The 18,283-nt window shown below is 31.3% G+C and overlaps 1 protein-coding gene across 1 annotated transcript; it reads left to right on the top strand.

Moving 5' to 3' along the window:
- The first annotated feature begins 3,331 nt into the window (after positions 1-3,331).
- Positions 3,332-4,550, top strand: LOC112492214 (uncharacterized mitochondrial protein AtMg00810-like). The gene is made up of 3 exons (XM_025075310.1): positions 3,332-3,454; positions 3,557-3,669; positions 3,815-4,550. Exons 1-3 carry the CDS (start codon positions 3,332-3,334, stop codon positions 4,548-4,550), a joined length of 972 nt encoding a protein of 323 aa, XP_024931078.1.
- Positions 4,551-18,283: the final 13,733 nt, after the last annotated feature.

The following is an 18,283-nucleotide window of genomic DNA, read 5'->3' as shown; positions in this document are numbered from 1 at the left end:
TCCACTTGAGAACGTCTAGATTGGCCATGGTACTATTGCATATGGTTTAATTGAGACGGGGATTCTAAAGGCGAGAATGAAGGTTAGATTTGGACCAATTGGAGTCACTGCTAAAGTAAAGTTTATTCAAATGAACGATGAATCAGTTCAAGAGGCTTGCCTGGAGACTATGTTAGTCTCCACTTGAACAAGAAGATTGATCTTAAACATGGGTATGTTGCATCCAACTCTAAACATGATCCTGCAAAACGAGCTATTAGCTGTACATCATAGCTAACTATGGTGAACCGCCCTGTTGCATGTTTGAATGTGATTTGTAAAGGAGACACAAAAATTCTTGCTTGCCACACCTATCATGGTTGCATCAAGTTCGTGGAAATCATGTGCAAGGTCGATTGGCATGAGGATCAGGAGGAGGTTAAAGAGAAGCCCCATTTTTTGGAAAAGGGTGATGTTGGGATTGTGAAGATGGTTCCAATGGAACCCATGGTTGTGGAGGCTTTTCCGAGTACCCACCATTGGGGCGCTTTAGTTGTTGGAAATTTATGTTGACCTGGTATTTAGGAAGTTTGTTTATTATTGAGTACATGTTCATTTATGTTGGGTAATGTCTTGTTTTTAACTAGTCTTTAGGAATATTGTTACTGCAGGATAGTGATCCTATTTTTATGTAATAGTTTCTTTTATTTTGGTTGAGTTTCTTAGATGTAATGTCTATATAAGTACTGCACTTTAAATAAAAGAGTATCTTTCAGTGTTATATATTTTTTTGTCTTATGTGATTTATTCTCTGCTTTAGTTTATTATCAGTGGTATCAGAGCCAGGTTGGGGGAGAGAAGTAAGATAGAAAGAATTGTATCTTTTTTCTACTATAATTTCTTTGTTGCAGCAGCAATTTATTCATGGCATCTAAGAACTTTGTGCAACCTGCAATACCTCGCTTTGATGGTCATTGTGACCATTGGAGCATGTTAATGGAGAATTTCCTAAGGTCCAAGAGTATTGGTAGGTTGTTAGTGAAGGGATTGCAGAACCAGTAGCTGGCATTGTGTGGACAGATGCACAGAAAGCAGAGTTGGAAGCACAAAAATTGAAAGATCTCAAGGCAAAGAATTATTTATTCCAAGCTATTGATAGTTCAATCTTGGAGACAATTCTAAACAAAGACACCTCCAAACAGATTTGGGATTCCATGAAGAAGAAGTATCAGAGGACAGCAAGGGCAAAGAGAGTGCAACATCATGCCCTCGGTGCTGAATTCGAGAACTTAAAAATGAAGTCAGGAGAGTCAGTTTTGGAGTATTTCTCAAGGATGATGGCAATCGCAAACAAGATGCGGATTCATGGAGAGAAGCTGGAGGATGTCACTATAGTTGAAAAGATTCTTCAATCAATGACGGTAAAATTCAATTTTGTCGTTTGTTCAATTAAGGAATCTAAAGATATTGATACACTGTCAATTGATGAATTGCAAAATTCTTTGCTGCTGCATGAGCAAAAATTAAGTAAGCAGGATCAAGAGGAGCAAGTGTTACAGGCAGAAACAAAAGGTGTCTGGCATGATAGAGGTGGCTTAAAAGGAAAGAACAAGCATCACAAATAAGGAGAAAATAAGGTAGCTGGCTCTTAAGGAAATGGAAAGGGTCATGATGGTCAAAATTCAGCTAGGCCTAAATCCAAGTATGTAGACAAATAAAAAATTGAATGTTTCCACTGCCACAGGTATGGACATTATCGTTCAGAATGTCATACTAATTTAATCAAAGATCGTGGCGAATGTAGTGAAAGGTCCAATTTTGCAGAAAAGAAAGAAGAGATTTCTCTTCTTATGGTGTCTCACATTCAAGAAGAAACTAATGAGAATTTATGGTAATTAGATACTGGTTGCAGCAACCATATGTGTGGAGTTAAATCTGCATTTTCTGATTTGGATGAATCTTTTAGGAATACTGTAAAGTTTGGTGATAACTCTACAGTATCTGTTATGGGTAAAGGAAGAGTTTCTATCCAAACCAAGAGAAATTCTACACTTTCTATTCCAGATGTTCTATATGTTCCTGATTTGAAATCTAACTTGCTTAGTGTTGTACAGCTTCAAGAAAAAGGATATGACATCTCTATCAAGGATGGTGTTTGTCGAATTCAAGATGACAATTTGGGTTTAATTGCCCAAGTTAGAATGATCGCAAATCGAATGTTCCCATTGTATCTTCACAAGACAACACATTCTAATTTCTCTGCAAGTGTAAAAGATGAAGCATGGTTATGGCACTTACGATATGGGCACCTAAACTTTAGTGGGTTGAGGACTTTACAATAGAAGAAGATGGTTGATGGTCTTCCACAATTTGATTCACCTACAGAAGTTTGTGAAGATTGTGTTGTTAGCAAACAACACCATGATAGTTTTCCAAAAGGATAATCTTGAAGAGCTAAGAAGCCGTTGGAACTAGTTCATTCTGATCTTTGTGGCCCTTTTAGACCAACATCAAATGGAGGTAAATGTTATGTCATAATGTTCATTAATGATTTTTAGTCAAAAATGCTGGGTTTATTTTTTACAGGAAAAATCTGAAGTATTTGCTGCCTTTAAGCATTTCAAGGCATTTGTTGAGAAAGATGCTGGAAGCCCATTAAAAGTCTTTTGCATAGATCGTGGAGGAGAGTTTAATTCACAAGAATTTAATTATTTTTGTGAAGAGCATGGAATCAGAAGACAGCTTACTGCAGCATATACACATCAACAAAATGGAGTATGTGAGAGGAAAAATCGTACAATTCTAAGCATGGTACAAACTCTTATGAGGAGAAGTGACCTTCCCAAGAGCTTCTGGCCTGAAGCAGTTAAATGGAGTAATCATATTTTGAATAGAAGCCCCATTCTAACTGTTCAAAATATGACCCCTGAGGAAGCTTGGAAAGGATATAGACCAACGGTTAATCACTTTCGAATCTTTGGATGCATAGCATATGCTCATATTCCTGACGAGAAAAGGAAAAAATTGGACGCAAAGAGTGAAAAGTGTATTTTTCTTGGTGTTTGTGATCAGTCAAAAGCTTTCAAGTTGTACAATCCTATTACCAAGAAAATTATTATAAGTCGTGATGTGGTCTTTGATGAAGAAAAAATCTGGTCTTGGAATGATATTGACAATGGACGGCAAATTCCAGTAAATTTTGATAGTGAAGATGAAGGTGACAATGGTCAGCAAGTAACTTTGGAAGTTTCTGCAGAAATTCAAAACATTCCAGATATTCCTCAAAGAAATCAAGTGACAGCAACCACTCAACTTGATGTAGCAGCTGGGTCATAGAAAAAGGCCAACTTGGATGACCGACTATGAGGTAACTAGAATTGTTGATTCTGAAGATATTCTTACTCATCTAGCTTTGTTTTCTGATTGTGATCCTACAAGGTTTGATGATGCTGTAAAAGAAGTTAAGTGGCAAAAGGCAATGGATGAAGAAATTGCAACTATTGAAAGGAATAATACCTAGGAATTGACAGATCTTCCAAAGGGGCAAAAAACAATCGGTGTTAAATGGGTTTATAAGACCAAGTTAAAGGAGAATGGTGAAGTTGACAAATACAAGGCATGTCTAGCAGCTAAAGGCTATAAGCAGGAATATGGTGTGGATTATAAAGAGGTTTTTGCTCCTGTTGCAAGGCATGATACAATTAGATTGGTGATTACATTGGCAGCATAAAATTCGGCCTATCTATCAACTAGATGTGAAGTCAACATTCTTACATGGAGATTTGCAAGAACATGTATTTATTGATCAACCTACTGGTTATGTGCAAATTGGTAGTGAGCATAAAATTTACAAATTGAAAAAGGCTCTTAGAGCTTGGTATAGTCATATAGATGCTTATTTTATAAACAAAGGTTTTCAAAGGTGTCCATATGAACATACTCTCTATACTAAAATTACAGTTGATGGGAAGATAATTATGGTATGTTTATATGTGGATGATCTGATTTATACCGAAAATGATAGAGCCATGTTTGAAAAATTTAAGGAGTCTATGATGCTGGAATTTGACATGACTGATCTTGGTTTGATACATTATTTTTTGGGCATTGAAGTAGTACAATCTGCTGCTGGTATCTTTATTTCTCAAAAGAAATATGTCCAAGAAATTTTAGATAGGTTTGACATGAAGGATTGCAACTCTGTCACTACTCCAATGGAGAAAGGTTTGAAGCTTATAAAGGATTCAGGAGGCAAAATGGTTGATAGTACATTTTATAAGCAAATAGTTGTAAGTTTAATGTATTTGACAATAATAAGACCTGACATAATGCATTCAGTAAGTCTCATCAACAGGTATATGGAAAATCCAAAACAGATACATCTTTTGGCTGCAAAAAGAATTATTCGGTACTTGCGAGGTACCATGGATTTTGGGCTTTTCTACAAAATGGGAGAAAAATCATATTTATATGGCTTTACTGATAGTGATTATGCAGGAGATTTAGATGACCGAAGGAGCACATCTGGATATTTGTTTATGATGGGATCAGCTACAGTTTCATGGTTATAAAAAAAGCAACCACTAGTGACATTATCAACAACTGAAGCTGAATTTGTAGCTGCATCATGTTGTGCTTGTCAAGTTCTTTGGCTAAGAAGACTTTTTGAAGAATTGAAGCTCAAGCAAGAAGGTCCTACACAAATCTATTGTGATAACAGTTCAACTATCAAGCTGTCTAAGAATCCTATTCTACATGGAATGTAACAGCCAAGCCCAGACCACCCGCATTAAGATATTGTCCTCTTTGGGCCTAGGGAATCCTCTTACAACCTAGCCCTCAAGGTTTTAAAAGGCCTCTGCAAGGGAAAGGTATTCACACGCTTATAAGCCATGTTTCATTCCCCTTTCCAACAGTTGTGGGACTTGACAATCCTCCCCCCTTGGGGCCCAGCGTCCTCGCTGGCACACCGATCCAGGTACTGGCTCTGATACTATCTGTAACAGCCCAGCCCAGACCACCTGCATGCAGATATTGTTCTCTTTGGGCCTGGAGAATCCTCTTACAATCTAGCCCTCAAGGTTTTAAAAGGCCTCTGCAAGGGAAATGTATCCACACGGTTATAAGCCATGCTTCGTTCCCCTTTCCAACCGATGTGGGACTTGACATGGAAGGTGCAAGCATATTGATGTGAGATATTATTTTCTGAGAGATTTTATAAAAGATGAGGTAATTGAGCTTGAATATTGCAGAAGTGAAGACCAGGTTGCAGATATCTTTACTAAACCTCTGAATTCAGTAACTTTTTTGAGGTTAAGGAAGCTGCTTGGGGTTTGAAATATGGAGAATGTAACTTAAGTTATTGAACTGAATGTTTAGAACATCAGTTTAAGGGAGAGATTGTTGGAAATTTATGTTGACTTGGTATTTAGGAAGTTTGTTTATTGTTGAGTACATGTTCATTTCTGTTGGGTAATGTCTAGTTTTTAACTAGTTTTCAGGAATATTGTTACTGCAGGATAGTGGTCCTATTTTTATGTAATAGTTGCTTTTATTTTAGTTGAGTGTGTTAGATGTAATGTCTATATAAGTACTGCATTTTAAATGAAAAAGTATCTTTCAATGTTATATATTTTTCTGTCTTGTGTGATTTATTCTCTGCTTTAGTTATTATCAGTGACAGGGAGAAGAATATTGTTGGTGTTAGGATTATAAAGAGTGTGGAGAAGAAAGGAATATGGTGATGGAGGTAATAAGGGCATAAAGCATGCTGTCATCAAGACAGTGAAGTGTTTAGGGCCAGTGGTGGGTCGTGCACTTTGTGGTGGATCGTGCACTTTTTGGAGAAGGGGTCCTGCTTGCTATAAATGAATTGAGTTAATAATGCAATATTTAACTATGTTTGTAAACTAGCGGCACGCCCGATTTGGACATATGATTTTAAAGTTATGAATCTGCAAAATTTTTCAAATATCATATTATTTTAATATTATTTTTTTGTGAACAGTATATGCCATGTGTAACTTAGTAATGTTACCATGTGTCACGATGAGAAAATGCCACATGTTAGACGCAAGTAAATGATATATTATCTTATTTTTGTTATTATTTTATATATTATACTATTATAATATTATTTTTTTATTTATTTATATTTTTTAATTTTCTTTTTCTTTTTCTATATTTTTTCTTTCTTTCCTCACGTGGGAAAATACCCCCCCCCCACGGGGCCCCCTTTTCTTCTTCTTTCTTCTTCCTTCTTCTTCCTCCTGTCGGTCTCTCCTTGCTGCATCTCTTTCAGGCTACCGGATGGCCACACACGTCGGATAGGTTGAAAGCCGGTGGAAAACCCGGTCGGTAACCGAAAGGACAAGACCGAACGTCGCCGAATGCACCGGGATCGGGCCTCCATCGTCGGCAATGGCAAGTTGGTTTTCCGGCGATCCAGCCATCACCCTGCCAAATTAATACTCCTTTATACTATTTTCGGACCCTCTGAGCTTAATTTTAAGATCCATTCAGCTCAATTCCTTGTTGTTTGAGAGATATGAGGAGTTGAACTTTGACTGAATCTTTCAGTCCATTTTCCGATAACCGCCGGTCGATTTGAGCCCAACGGAAGTGGGTAACATATTTCTTGTCTCTTTAGCTTCTTATAGGTACCTCATTTGTGAATTGTGATTGAGTATTTTGAAAGATGCAATTTTTGGATAAAATATTATTATTTTAATATGGTAGTCTGAAAGATGTACTGTTTAATATTTAAATAATTGTTATTTATATTAAAGATGTTATATTGTGTTGAATTGCATAAATATGGGTTGAATTAATATTTTTGAAATTTCTAAAATTGGGAAGCTGTTAATTTTGGAGGTGCTATTAAATTATTATTAATTTATTATTAGTTTTATTGTGAGATTATGTTATCCATTAGAATATATTTTTGTATACTTATTTATATGTGAAGTTGTGAAATTATATGTGGATTAAATGATATTTGTTGTGAATTGATCTGAAAGTTGAGGAATTAATTGTGTTAAATTACCATAATAACAAAAATATATTATGTAATTTAAATTATATAAGAATTTTTATATTGTTTTGGTGAAAATTAATTTTATTGATCTGAAGAAAAATATTTGTTTAAAATTTACTATTTCCAAAAAATATGTTTATGCATTAATTAATTAATTAATCAATTATTCATAAATTTGATTTTATCTTATTTTATAGAAATATATTATTTTAATAATATTATTAAAAAATTTATAGTTTTTAGATGCAGCATACACGTACCGGTGTTCTGTAGTTGTGGATGTGATTAGCGCGCAGGTGGATGTGGATATGATTAGCGCCCAGGTTGTAATGTCTCCCGTGAGTTGCCATCGGATCGAGGGCAGGCAAGTTTGATATTGGCTATAGCTGCCCCCTCCATGGTCGGAATGACGGTTTAAGCAGTGGCGAGGTGAGATGCCATGTGACCATATGCCGATTTTTCTCTTTAACCTCCCCGTCAGACGGTGCTTTGGGACGCTAGGCACCATAGGACACCAATGGTATATAATATGTGCATCAAGTATCTTTTGTATATATATATATATATGTTATATTTGTATGTATCACACTGTACAAGGACAGCAATCTGATGTGGTCCATGAAGAGCTAGCCTCGTCACTATGTTGCCTACAAGTCCAAGGGATTGGACGGCTAATCTAGGCAACCATCCCGGACTGTATTGGTAGCAGGGTGCTAGCGACAGCTGGAATTATGGATTGCGCAACATGTTGGAAGGTATCGTTTGTACCCCTTATGCAAGTGTATATTTGATAATATTTTTTTTTTTGAATTTAAATTATTATTTGATCTCGTATTATGCTATCTATTAATAACTTGATTTTCTAGCATTATACTTAATTGCTTTTATTGTCATTACTATTATTAATATTATTCTCGTTATTAATATTACAATTATTATTTATCAGAATTATGTTTACAATTATTTTCATTATTACTAATATTATCATCATCATTATGATTATTATTAGTACTTTATTATTATTGCCATTATTTATTTTTATTTTTATTATTTCTATTATTATTATTAGCATATAATATATCTGGACAAATATCACAGCCTATGGGCAAGAAAGGTAGCCATTAGGCAAGTATAATAGTCTTTGGACAAGTAGTAGCCTTTGGGCAGGCGAGATAGTCCTTGAGACAGCTGTGATTATGTGATAGTTCTTGGACAAGTGACTACCTTCGAGTAAATATGACAGATGATATTAGTACTATTTTTATCATGAAAACGATTGCTATTATTATTATTGTTGTTGATGTGATAATTGTTTTATTTTTTCTTCTTATATTACGCATTGATGTATTTTGTAACACAATATTTGAAATGTATTTGGAATGTACGGCAATCAGTGGGTGGTGTGGGCAGACATGAATGATTAAAGATATAATTGGTTGTTTATTTAGTTGATTATTTCTATTACATATGTATATATGTATATGTGTGTTTTATATAAATTGTTGTCGAAGTGCTGCCACTGTGGAAATTATTGTAGTAAGGTGGGAAGGATAAGGTGGTACCATATAGGAGTGTAACTTTGTACAGGTAAATTTTGTGGTAAGTCCTTCCCTTAGGAGAAATGTTATCGGATTTTCCATTGGAAGGTTCGGTGGTGTTTTCCTGGGATCAGAGCTTGTCCAGAGTTCCAGTGAAGGGTCTTGATATAAAATTGTGAGCGGTAACTTTTTAATATATAATTATTTTATTCTAGTACCAAAAATATTAGTTAATTCAAATAAAAAGCTTACTTTTGCTTTCAACCCAAAAAAAAAAAAAGGCTTACTTTTGCACGTCAAAAAAACAAAACTCTTTTTTTGGTTCTAGATAAAAGAATATAGTTTATATACAAAAAAACGATTCTACTCGACTCTACTGGATTTCAAAAGAGAAAAGAAAAACACAATATATATATATATATATATATATATAGTTAGTGAATAACTATTCTCCAATTAAAACAAGAGTTTAATAACAGAAAAATTCAGCTAAAAATAATCGTATTGAATAATTTTTTTTTTCTGAGTTTTCATTTTATTTTAATTTATCTTGACCGTTAGAAGAATATTGAGATAACTTCCTCATTTTGTTTTTTTATTTTTTATTTTTTGGCTTTGGCTACAAGAATATTGACATTACTTTGTTATTTATTTATTTATTTATTTATTTCATTTAGTAACTAGAATATTGAAATAACTTGCTGCACGAGGAACGAGTCTCTTCCGTGTCGCCTTGAAGTCAACCGCCTTTCCCGCCAAAACCAGCTTACCTTCTCATCCACGCAAGCTACCAAAACAAAGGCCGAGAAAACCCACGGCCCAAATCCAATTATTGGCTGTTGGGTCATGGACCAGTTCAGTATTTCATCTTGTTTGCTCAAATCCATTGTTTAATTAATGCTCTCATGAATTCGGTACTACATCACATGTTTTAGCATTTGATTAACATTGAAGCTTTCGGAGATGACTTCCTATACGACGGTCTGAATATGCATCAACCATATAAGGACACATAAAAATTACTTCTTCTCATGTTTAAAAAAATTAAAACCTAAATAAAAAACAAACAAACAAATAAAAGTTTCTTGAAATCCACTAACAATTATGATTATAAATTTTTTTGCCCTAAAAATTGGCATAACTATAATTTGACTTTTCTAATTTTTTTTTTTAATTATTACAACATAGAAAATGAGAGACTTTTATCAGATCAAAGTTCAAATTCTAACCTGATATATTCTTAGTAGTTTCACCACTGAACTAAATCTATAAGTACGGCTTTTCTAATTTAAAGATATGATCAATTTTTATTTTTATTTTTTAATTTCAAAAAGCCATGATTTTCCTCTTACTATAATTTTATTCATAACTTCAATTTGGATTAATGTCATCCAATTCTTTTTATATAGTTGCTAACTGTAAATTTTTTTCAATGGAATAATTTGCTAATTGTAATTTTAAAATATTAAAAAGTTAAATCCTATTTTGTGGAAGTGACCAAAAAAATACAGGGGTTAATGTGGCAAGCAAAGTCGTGTGGGAAAAAAAAAAGTCGCGTGGATATAGACTATGGCTGCCAAACTTCAAATGACATGGAACTAGTTTATTGGTCTGTGGTGAAGTCTCGTACTTCAATTTTTTTTTTTCTTTTTCATAGATATATATATATATATATATATTATATAAATAATTTTATATTTTTCAGCGTAACAAAAAGTAAGACGTTTTTTTTTTTTTTTTTTTTTTTTTTCCTTCTAAAATCTCAATATCTCATATGTCCCTTTCCACGTAATCGGTAGAAATTGCGAGCTCCATTTGAATTTCGGAGAAGAATCCAGGCATCAGCTTATATATATAAATACAACCAAATTTAGTTGTAGCAAATATATATATAGCCAAATTTAGTTTTAAAAAGAGTATAGTCGAAGTAGCTTTAAACAGAGAAATACCGTACATCCCGGTAGACATAGACTTAGACGAAATCTCCAATACACAAGCAGTTGATTCATGATAAAGATCGCGCTCTTAGAATTGTCACCCAAAATTTCTCCAGTGAGAATGAGATTGTGTTGGCAGCAGATTCTTTGAGATAGTTAGATTAGAAAGCTGCTGAGATAAACAAGAGCTCATACTTTGCGAGCCATTGTCAAAGTTTGAGGCCACCAGCCAAAAAATGAAATTTCATAGTAAGTCTTTTTCTTTTCAGTTTTTTTTTTTTTTTCCTATCGATGTTTGGGTAGATTAGTATTATTATAATCCAGAATATATTAATTTTATAGATATAATGTCTATTGGAAGTTTTTTAAAAGGTTTAACTCATTTTGGCTTTTGATTCTGGTTTTATATGAATTGAATTTGAGGCTTATCTATTTTTTAACTTGTGAAATCTTTTATATGAATCCCAGTTTTACTATTTGGTGATCAAAGAATGCTTAATATTTAACTTGTGAAATCTTTTATAGATGGTATAGCATATATTATTCATATTATTCACTTTACCAACTATGTTTTTAGATTTTAATAAAATTTTGAAAAGAATGAATTGCTTTTTAAATTATAATTTGAGTTCTAATACCTATTCTCTAATATACGTTCCTTCACAAATATAAAATATTGATTTCGTGGTTTTTATTTATTTATTAGTTCAGTTATGTTATTTTTGTATATTTTCCCATGCCAACCTAATAACCTCGGACTTTTTGTATTGCTTTCCAATCCAACAGCGGATGCCGACCGCCCCTTCACTTGCATTATTTCCATGTAACAATATCGTAATTTACCAATGAAAACTCAAGAAAAACAAATTAGGCAAATAATAATAAATCTTTTGTGGAAGACCCACTTAATTGTATTGTCAAAGGCTAAAATATTGGATTAGTCGTTGTTTAAAATTAAATAAATTGATTGGAAAGTGATGTTCTTGGCAATTTAATTGCTGGATGATATCTAAGTGGAGAAACAAAAGAATTTTAGTTGCCAACTTCAGGACCCCTGTCAACGCTACCGAATTGATAAAACATTATGCAAGTGATATCTTGTTTTAAAAAAGATAACTCAGAAAAATAGAAAGAAAAAAATAGGGAAAAAATTAGAAAAGGAAGAATGTGTCGACGTTATTGGGCTCATTTGGTTGAGAAAGTCGCATTTTTAGCCTCCAACTTCCCCATTTACCCTCGCCTTCTTCAAATAATGGCGACACTCTATTATCATCCAAAAAAATAAACAAATAAAAATAAAAGAAATTTACTCCGTCTCTTTTTTATTTTATTTTTATTTTTAATTTTATAAGAGTCAAACACGTTTATTTTTATTTAATTGGTTAGTCTGACAGCTAAACTTTCCCTGACCTAATAACCCTAAAATCCCCAACAAACATGTTGATGAGAAGCTGAATTGCTTTACCCTCACCCACCTCATTTCCTGGGAACAATTGACGTGAAACCCAGTGGGATTTTTAAGAAGATGCAAGGAAAATGAAAGAAACTAGGAACCAAAGTTCAATCTCTCAAAAATTAAGTTAACCACCACCGGAGAAAAATAAGGTGGCACATCAATAATGCAGAGTTTATTGGATGGAAATATTTAATATTAACAGTTACAAAATAATTTGCATTTTTCCAAATGAATAGATTTGTATTGCAAAATAAATAAATAAAATCATGTGATCTTATTTTATTGAGCTATATTGTTACGCGATAGATTGATAAACTATTTGGTGATAAGAGATAGATGGATAAACTATTTGGTGATAAGAAAGTGTTTAAAATTCTTGGTGGCAGTAAAGCCATTTTTGTTTTTTTTTTGGTTTTTTCCTTAACAATTAAGGTTTTGAAAAAGTCAGAATAATGTGGCTGCATTAATTGAAGCCGGGTTAAGTAAAGACTTCATCAGCCACATAGATAGTTGCACATACATCCAATTACCAACTCTTCTATCTGTAAGCGTATGTGGTGGTAAATTTGTGCTCACACACTACTGTATCGCCTTATGCTGCCTATATTATAGGATATATACATGGTAACATCTTGATCTAGTTATTTTTTATAATAACATCTTGCCCTGGTTTGTACAATGAAAAATTCTTTTCACAGTTTCATTTAAACTTTGTACAATCATATAAATTTAAATTATCAAAAATTTTCTTTTTTTATTTTGCTTTTTCAAAGTAAATATTTTTTATAGCTAAAAAAAAAATCTAAATATTTTTTTTAAAACTTACTGCCATTAAAGCAAAGAGACTATTAGCACTGCCTATGGCATGACACGATGGGTATCGCACACTTCCGACCACCATCCCTTTGTGCTCTTTTTTTTTTTTTTTTTCCTTGAAAATCTTAAAGTATTCTTTTGTTTTGTTTTAACCAAAAAAAAAAAAAAAATGTTATCGGCAAAGGTTTTCCAACCTGCATTTAGTTTTTTGATGCTGTCATTAACTCTCTTAAACTCTTCAGGTGGTGGATGATATTTGAAGTAATAATATATAAATCAATTAAGAGAGAAAAAGTAAAAACAATATTTATTTATTTATTTATTTATTTTTTGCAGTGCGAGGGCTCTACTATAACTCCCTTAGCAGTTGTAGGCGATGGCTCTTTTTGATGAAAGGTATATTAGTTTAAAAAATGCAATATAAAAAGAAAAAAGAAAAAAAAGTAAAATTTAATTATTGAGGTTTTGAAAGAATAAAAAGGTATTTTAGTATATTCAATGGATATGAGACTGTACAGAATTGTTTTGGTATTAAAAGTACAAATTCTTTTGTATCACATTTTGTGAGAGAAAAAAATAAAAAATCCAGAGTTTTAGAGAGAACAAAAGGAAAGGATTTCTCTCATAATCTCTTTCTTTTCTTTTTCTTCTCTCTTTCACCTCTATGTTAACAAAATAAAGAAACAAAATAATAATAACAATAATAATACGTTAAAACATTTAAAAGGATAAAAAGGAAAAAAAAAAAGAAGTCAAAAATGGTTTTTGGTAATTTTAAGTTAAAGAGCAATGTAGAACTGTAGATAGAAATTTTGGTCGTGCAAAAAGATGCACCCAAGCTTTATTCAATCTCTTCTTTTATGCTTAGTTGCTGTGAATATTATTATTCTTTTGCTTCTTTGAATAAAGTTATAAATATTGGTGCTATTTTTGGTAATTTAGGTATTTAATATCCTTTGAATACTTTTATTTGAATGTTGGAATTTGCATTTTAAATATGTTAATTTAAACATGAGATTATTCTCCTTGTATTCAATTTATGTAAATCAAGTTAGCATTCCTATTAAAAAAAAAAATGTTTGAATGAAAATAACTTTCAAAACCGAACATATAAAAACTGGAGAAAAAAAAAAAGCACAGAATAAGGAGGATTGAAGAAAATGAATGAAATTGACAGGGGAAGCTATGGTACACCATTCCATCAAACTAATGGCAAAAAAATATGTCAATAAAAAGAATATTTTAAAAGTGGCAATATTGTATTGTTGCCACTTCAAGTGTCTAGTGGCAGCAAAGTATTTTCATTAAAATGTTATTTCAAATAGCGGCAACCTTACCTTTTCGCCACACCTAAAATGTAGAGTGGCAACAATATTTTGTGACTAAATTCTCATCATATTATTGCCACTATTTAAATTTATAGTTACTTCAGTATATATTGGCAAATTCTAATATCAAATAGTGACAAAAGTTATGTTTTACTGGCAAAAATTTGCCACTAGTTATTATATAGTGGCACAATTTATGCTTTAGTAGAAAAAACCATTACCTCTAACAGTACAAATAATTTGTAGTAAAATTTTTGATGTTGTCACTATTGATCTTTAGTGGCAATTGCATATTAGCAATCTCATAACAAAAGAAATTGTCCTTTAAACATTTTAGTGGCAAATATAAATATATTAATGGCGCTTAAGTTGCCACTAAATATGCTTTATCTTGTAATGTGGTTTTTGTTGGGAACAAAACCCAGTTTGAAATTCAGTTCTAGTTATCAAAAGCTATTAACATCTCTTCTCAAACCAAATTCTTAATCTTCTGGCCGAAATTGTGTAATTGTGCAGCTGCTACTTTTTTTCTTCTTTTTTTTATTCTTTTACTTTTTAGTGTTTGGATTTGGATCAATTGCATAGATATATATATAGAGATATTATACATTTCTGGAATTCAAAGTTTATTATATTATTAATTTTGTGTTGGTAATAGGCCCAAAGATTGCTTGAGTATTGGTTTCCTTCCTAGGCTTGAAGATAGATGAATGAATTTTACTTGGGTTTTTTTAAGGTTTTTGTTACTCTATGTTCTCAAATGAAGGAACCGTATGGTGGTGTTGGAACAGACAAAAACACAAAATGTAGTATTGATATTTTTTCGTTAATTTTTTGAAAATGTTATTTCGAAAAAAGAAAAAAAATGAGAACATAAAACCTATTGGAGAACTATTAATATGATTCTTTTTGCTGGAAAATAATAATTCTTATTAAATTTATTTTAAGAATATTATTTAGAAAAAGAGAAAAAGTAATTGGGAACATTAATCCTATTGGAGAATTATTTATTTGAAATTAAATGATTTTTTTCTAGCAAATCATTTTTTATTAATAGTTTAATAAGTTTACATTTATATTTATTTAATATGTTTCGATGTGTTCTTAATATATACTCCCTCATTATATTTTTACTATTGAATTATTTTTAAAAACACTATTTGCCATAAATATTAATAATGTTGTTTTTTTATATTGCTGGTACTTATAATAATAATAATAATAATAATAATTCTTTGCAACTGCTTTTAACAATTTTAAAATGCGTTATTAATTTTCGTATTATCACATAAAAGATAGGCAGTTTGATCTGTTAATATCAGGTTGATTTTAAGAAGGGTCAAAATGGTCAAATTCATTGTCAAACTAGCCAGCTAGCCGAACCGTTAGATTTCACAGTGTTTAGGGTGCAAATTGATAGTTTTTCTAAATTATGGTGGCAACATGCAATTACCCCAAACTTAAAGGCGATGTAGGGAATTTGCATCTAAAGTCAAGGGCAAAAAATTGAATGATTAAGGAGCTTAGCAGATTTAACAGACAAAAGACAATATGAAACTTCATACCCCCACCCGACGACTCGGCTATAAAATGCAGACAATGTTTGCCGTCCTCGAGCATCCTTGCTAGCAATCTCTGCTTGACAGGTAGAAATTGTTCTTCCTTGCATTCTTCCTGCTAGCACTCCTGCTCGAACAGTGGTAATTCTTATTCCAGGTTTCTTGTTAGTATTCTTCTTTCTATTTAGCATTGATCTTTTTGCTATCATTCTTGTTAGTATTCTTCTTTTTCCGGTCATTTTCTTTTAGTGGTCGACGTTTTCATTTTCCAGTGTTTTCTTGGACAGATTTAGAGTTTTCCAAAGTTTTTCAGTGGTTGATTGAACCCCGGACCTGCTTTTTATTTTTAGTATACTTCGTTATATAAATTTTTGGTTTTTCGTTAAGTTTGACGGAATTAGTTTTGTTGTTTCACTGTGATGGCTTTTGCCCCTTTTTAGGGCCTCTTTATTGTTCGACTGTAATGGCTTTTGCTCCTTTTGTGGGCTTTCTAATTATTCAGATTGCTTTTGTTTTTTGTTTTTTGTTTTTTATTTATATTTGTATTTTTTTCGTCCAAAGGTTAGTTTTGTTGATTGAAAAGCTTTTCTTACTTACATTTACAATGAATTTTCACGGATGAAATTCTCCGGGTTGCAAATTTGTGATACTCCCAACAGTTCTAACTGTGGTTGGATTTGAAATTTTTTTTTTTCAAGCAGTGGATTTTTTCATGACATTTGGTAAAACAAGTGGTTTTGTTTTTTTTGCAGGTTTATTTCATCTGTATCCTCTCAAGCTTGGACTAAATACCAATTCATCTCTGAGGTTTCAATCAACTTTTTCATCTCCTGCTTTGAAATTGGTAATCTCTCCCATGCAATTGTGAATTACTTTTTTATCCCTTAGGATTAATTAAATTAAATTTAAAATACTATATAAGATATTTTTTTCCCTTCTTTTGTTATATTTTATGTTTTTTTTAACTTAACAGTGGTTTCTTTCAACCTATGATCTTCAACTGAAGCAGCAGAAAAAGAAAATACAAAAAAAGAAAGAAGCTTTTTTAACTTTCTAATAGATACTCTCGATAGTCTAAATCTCAATAAATTAAGTTGAAAAATATTATCGGAAAGGAATTCAGAAAGTTCCATATAGCATTTTGTTCTTATTTGTGTTTCTTTATATACATATATATATATATATATATATAATAGTTTTCATTTTTTACTTGTTTTAACTTTCTGTTTTTAGAGAATATTTCTTTTAGTAATAATATAATTATATTTATGCATTATTCTAACATGCATCTCACTTTATTTTAATTTTTAAGACATAATTATTTGTCTACTTTATAGGTTTCAACTTTAACTAATACTAGGAGCTACAGTTGAGTTTTTTTCAAAACATGAGGGATGTTTTTGAAATTAACCCCTTTAAATCAATCTAACTAGTATGCCAGCTCAAGCAATTTGAGGGCTAAGGCAACAATGGCGAGTAATTAAAAAAATAAGTAAGCATTCAAAATTTGTCTTTTTTGCCTTTTTTTTTTTATTGAGAGGGAAAATTGCTAGCTAAAATGTTAGAATGACAGTTATTTTCACATGCCTTATTTATATAAAAATTGTAAGATAATAAAAATGGAAGAATGTTTACAAGAAAGAACAATTTTGATGAAATAAAATTAATGTACATTTACAATATTTAGGACAAGAGAGAAATTAAATTAAAAAATTAAAAACCGACACGTTTTTTAAAAAGTTAATTAGATATATTTATTTATTTAAATGTTTGATTGATTGTAACGAAGTTAAAGAAATATACTATATTTCCAAATAGATAAAAACAAAACTACTATATTTAACATAACAAATAATTTTTTATGTAAAAAATAGATATAATTAATAAGGAAAATTTTTTTTAGAGGGCCTCTTTTCACTGTGGGGCCATAGGCAGAAGGCTCATTTGTCTTACCTTAAGCCGGCAATGCCTCTTAGTTCTCCCCTTTTAGAGAAATATATATGTATAACTTATTTTTTAGTTGAATAAAATAATTTAAATTAGATAAATTTAATATTTAAAAATAAATAAATCTTTATGAAATTATTTTTTTTAAAAAAGTGTATCTAATTAATAAATGAAATCATTAATATCAATTAGAAAAATTACATATATTAATTTATTTTGACCAAAAAAAATCTACGTATCCATAGAGAGGGAAAAAAATTAGAAAAACAAAAATAAGATAAAAAAAAAAAAGAAGAAGAAAGAAATTGAAAGATGAGAAAAAAAAAAATTGGAACTAGACCTGATGTAATAAAAAAAAATTTGAAAAACGAAGAAAAGAACAAAGATTAAAAAAAAGAAACCCAAAAAAAAAAAAAAGAAACAAACAAAGGAAAAGGAAGATAAAAAGTTTTTAAAAAAATAAGGGAAGAAAACAAAAGAGGAAAAGAAGAGAAAAAAATAAATGATACTGTTGGAGAAAAAGAAAAGAAACAAAGATTTAAAATTTGTTTTTAAAAAAATAAAGATTAAAAAATAGAAATAAAAAAATCATAAAAAATAAAATCCGAATAGAGTAATTTTATCTTACCTCTTTTAATGGGATTAATTATCTCTTCTAAATACATTATTTGGTAAATTTAAGGAGGT

This window comes from Ziziphus jujuba, chromosome 3 (genome assembly GCF_031755915.1).
Source record: "Ziziphus jujuba cultivar Dongzao chromosome 3, ASM3175591v1".
NCBI lineage: Eukaryota > Viridiplantae > Streptophyta > Magnoliopsida > Rosales > Rhamnaceae > Ziziphus > Ziziphus jujuba.
Note: the sequence above shows the minus strand (reverse complement) of the source record. Positions and strands in the feature narration are given on the sequence as shown.

What these genes read in the sequence shown, in the direction of transcription:
- LOC112492214 (XM_025075310.1), top strand. Translation starts at nt 3,332, where the DNA reads ATGACCGACTATGAGGTAACTAGAATTGTTGATTCTGAAGATATTCTT. An exon ending in AAGAAGTTAAGTGGCAAAAG is followed by an intron (nt 3,455 to 3,556) that starts GCAATGGATGAA and finishes TGGGTTTATAAG; the next exon opens with ACCAAGTTAAAGGAGAATGG. An exon ending in GTTTTTGCTCCTGTTGCAAG is followed by an intron (nt 3,670 to 3,814) that starts GCATGATACAAT and finishes GCAAATTGGTAG; the next exon opens with TGAGCATAAAATTTACAAAT.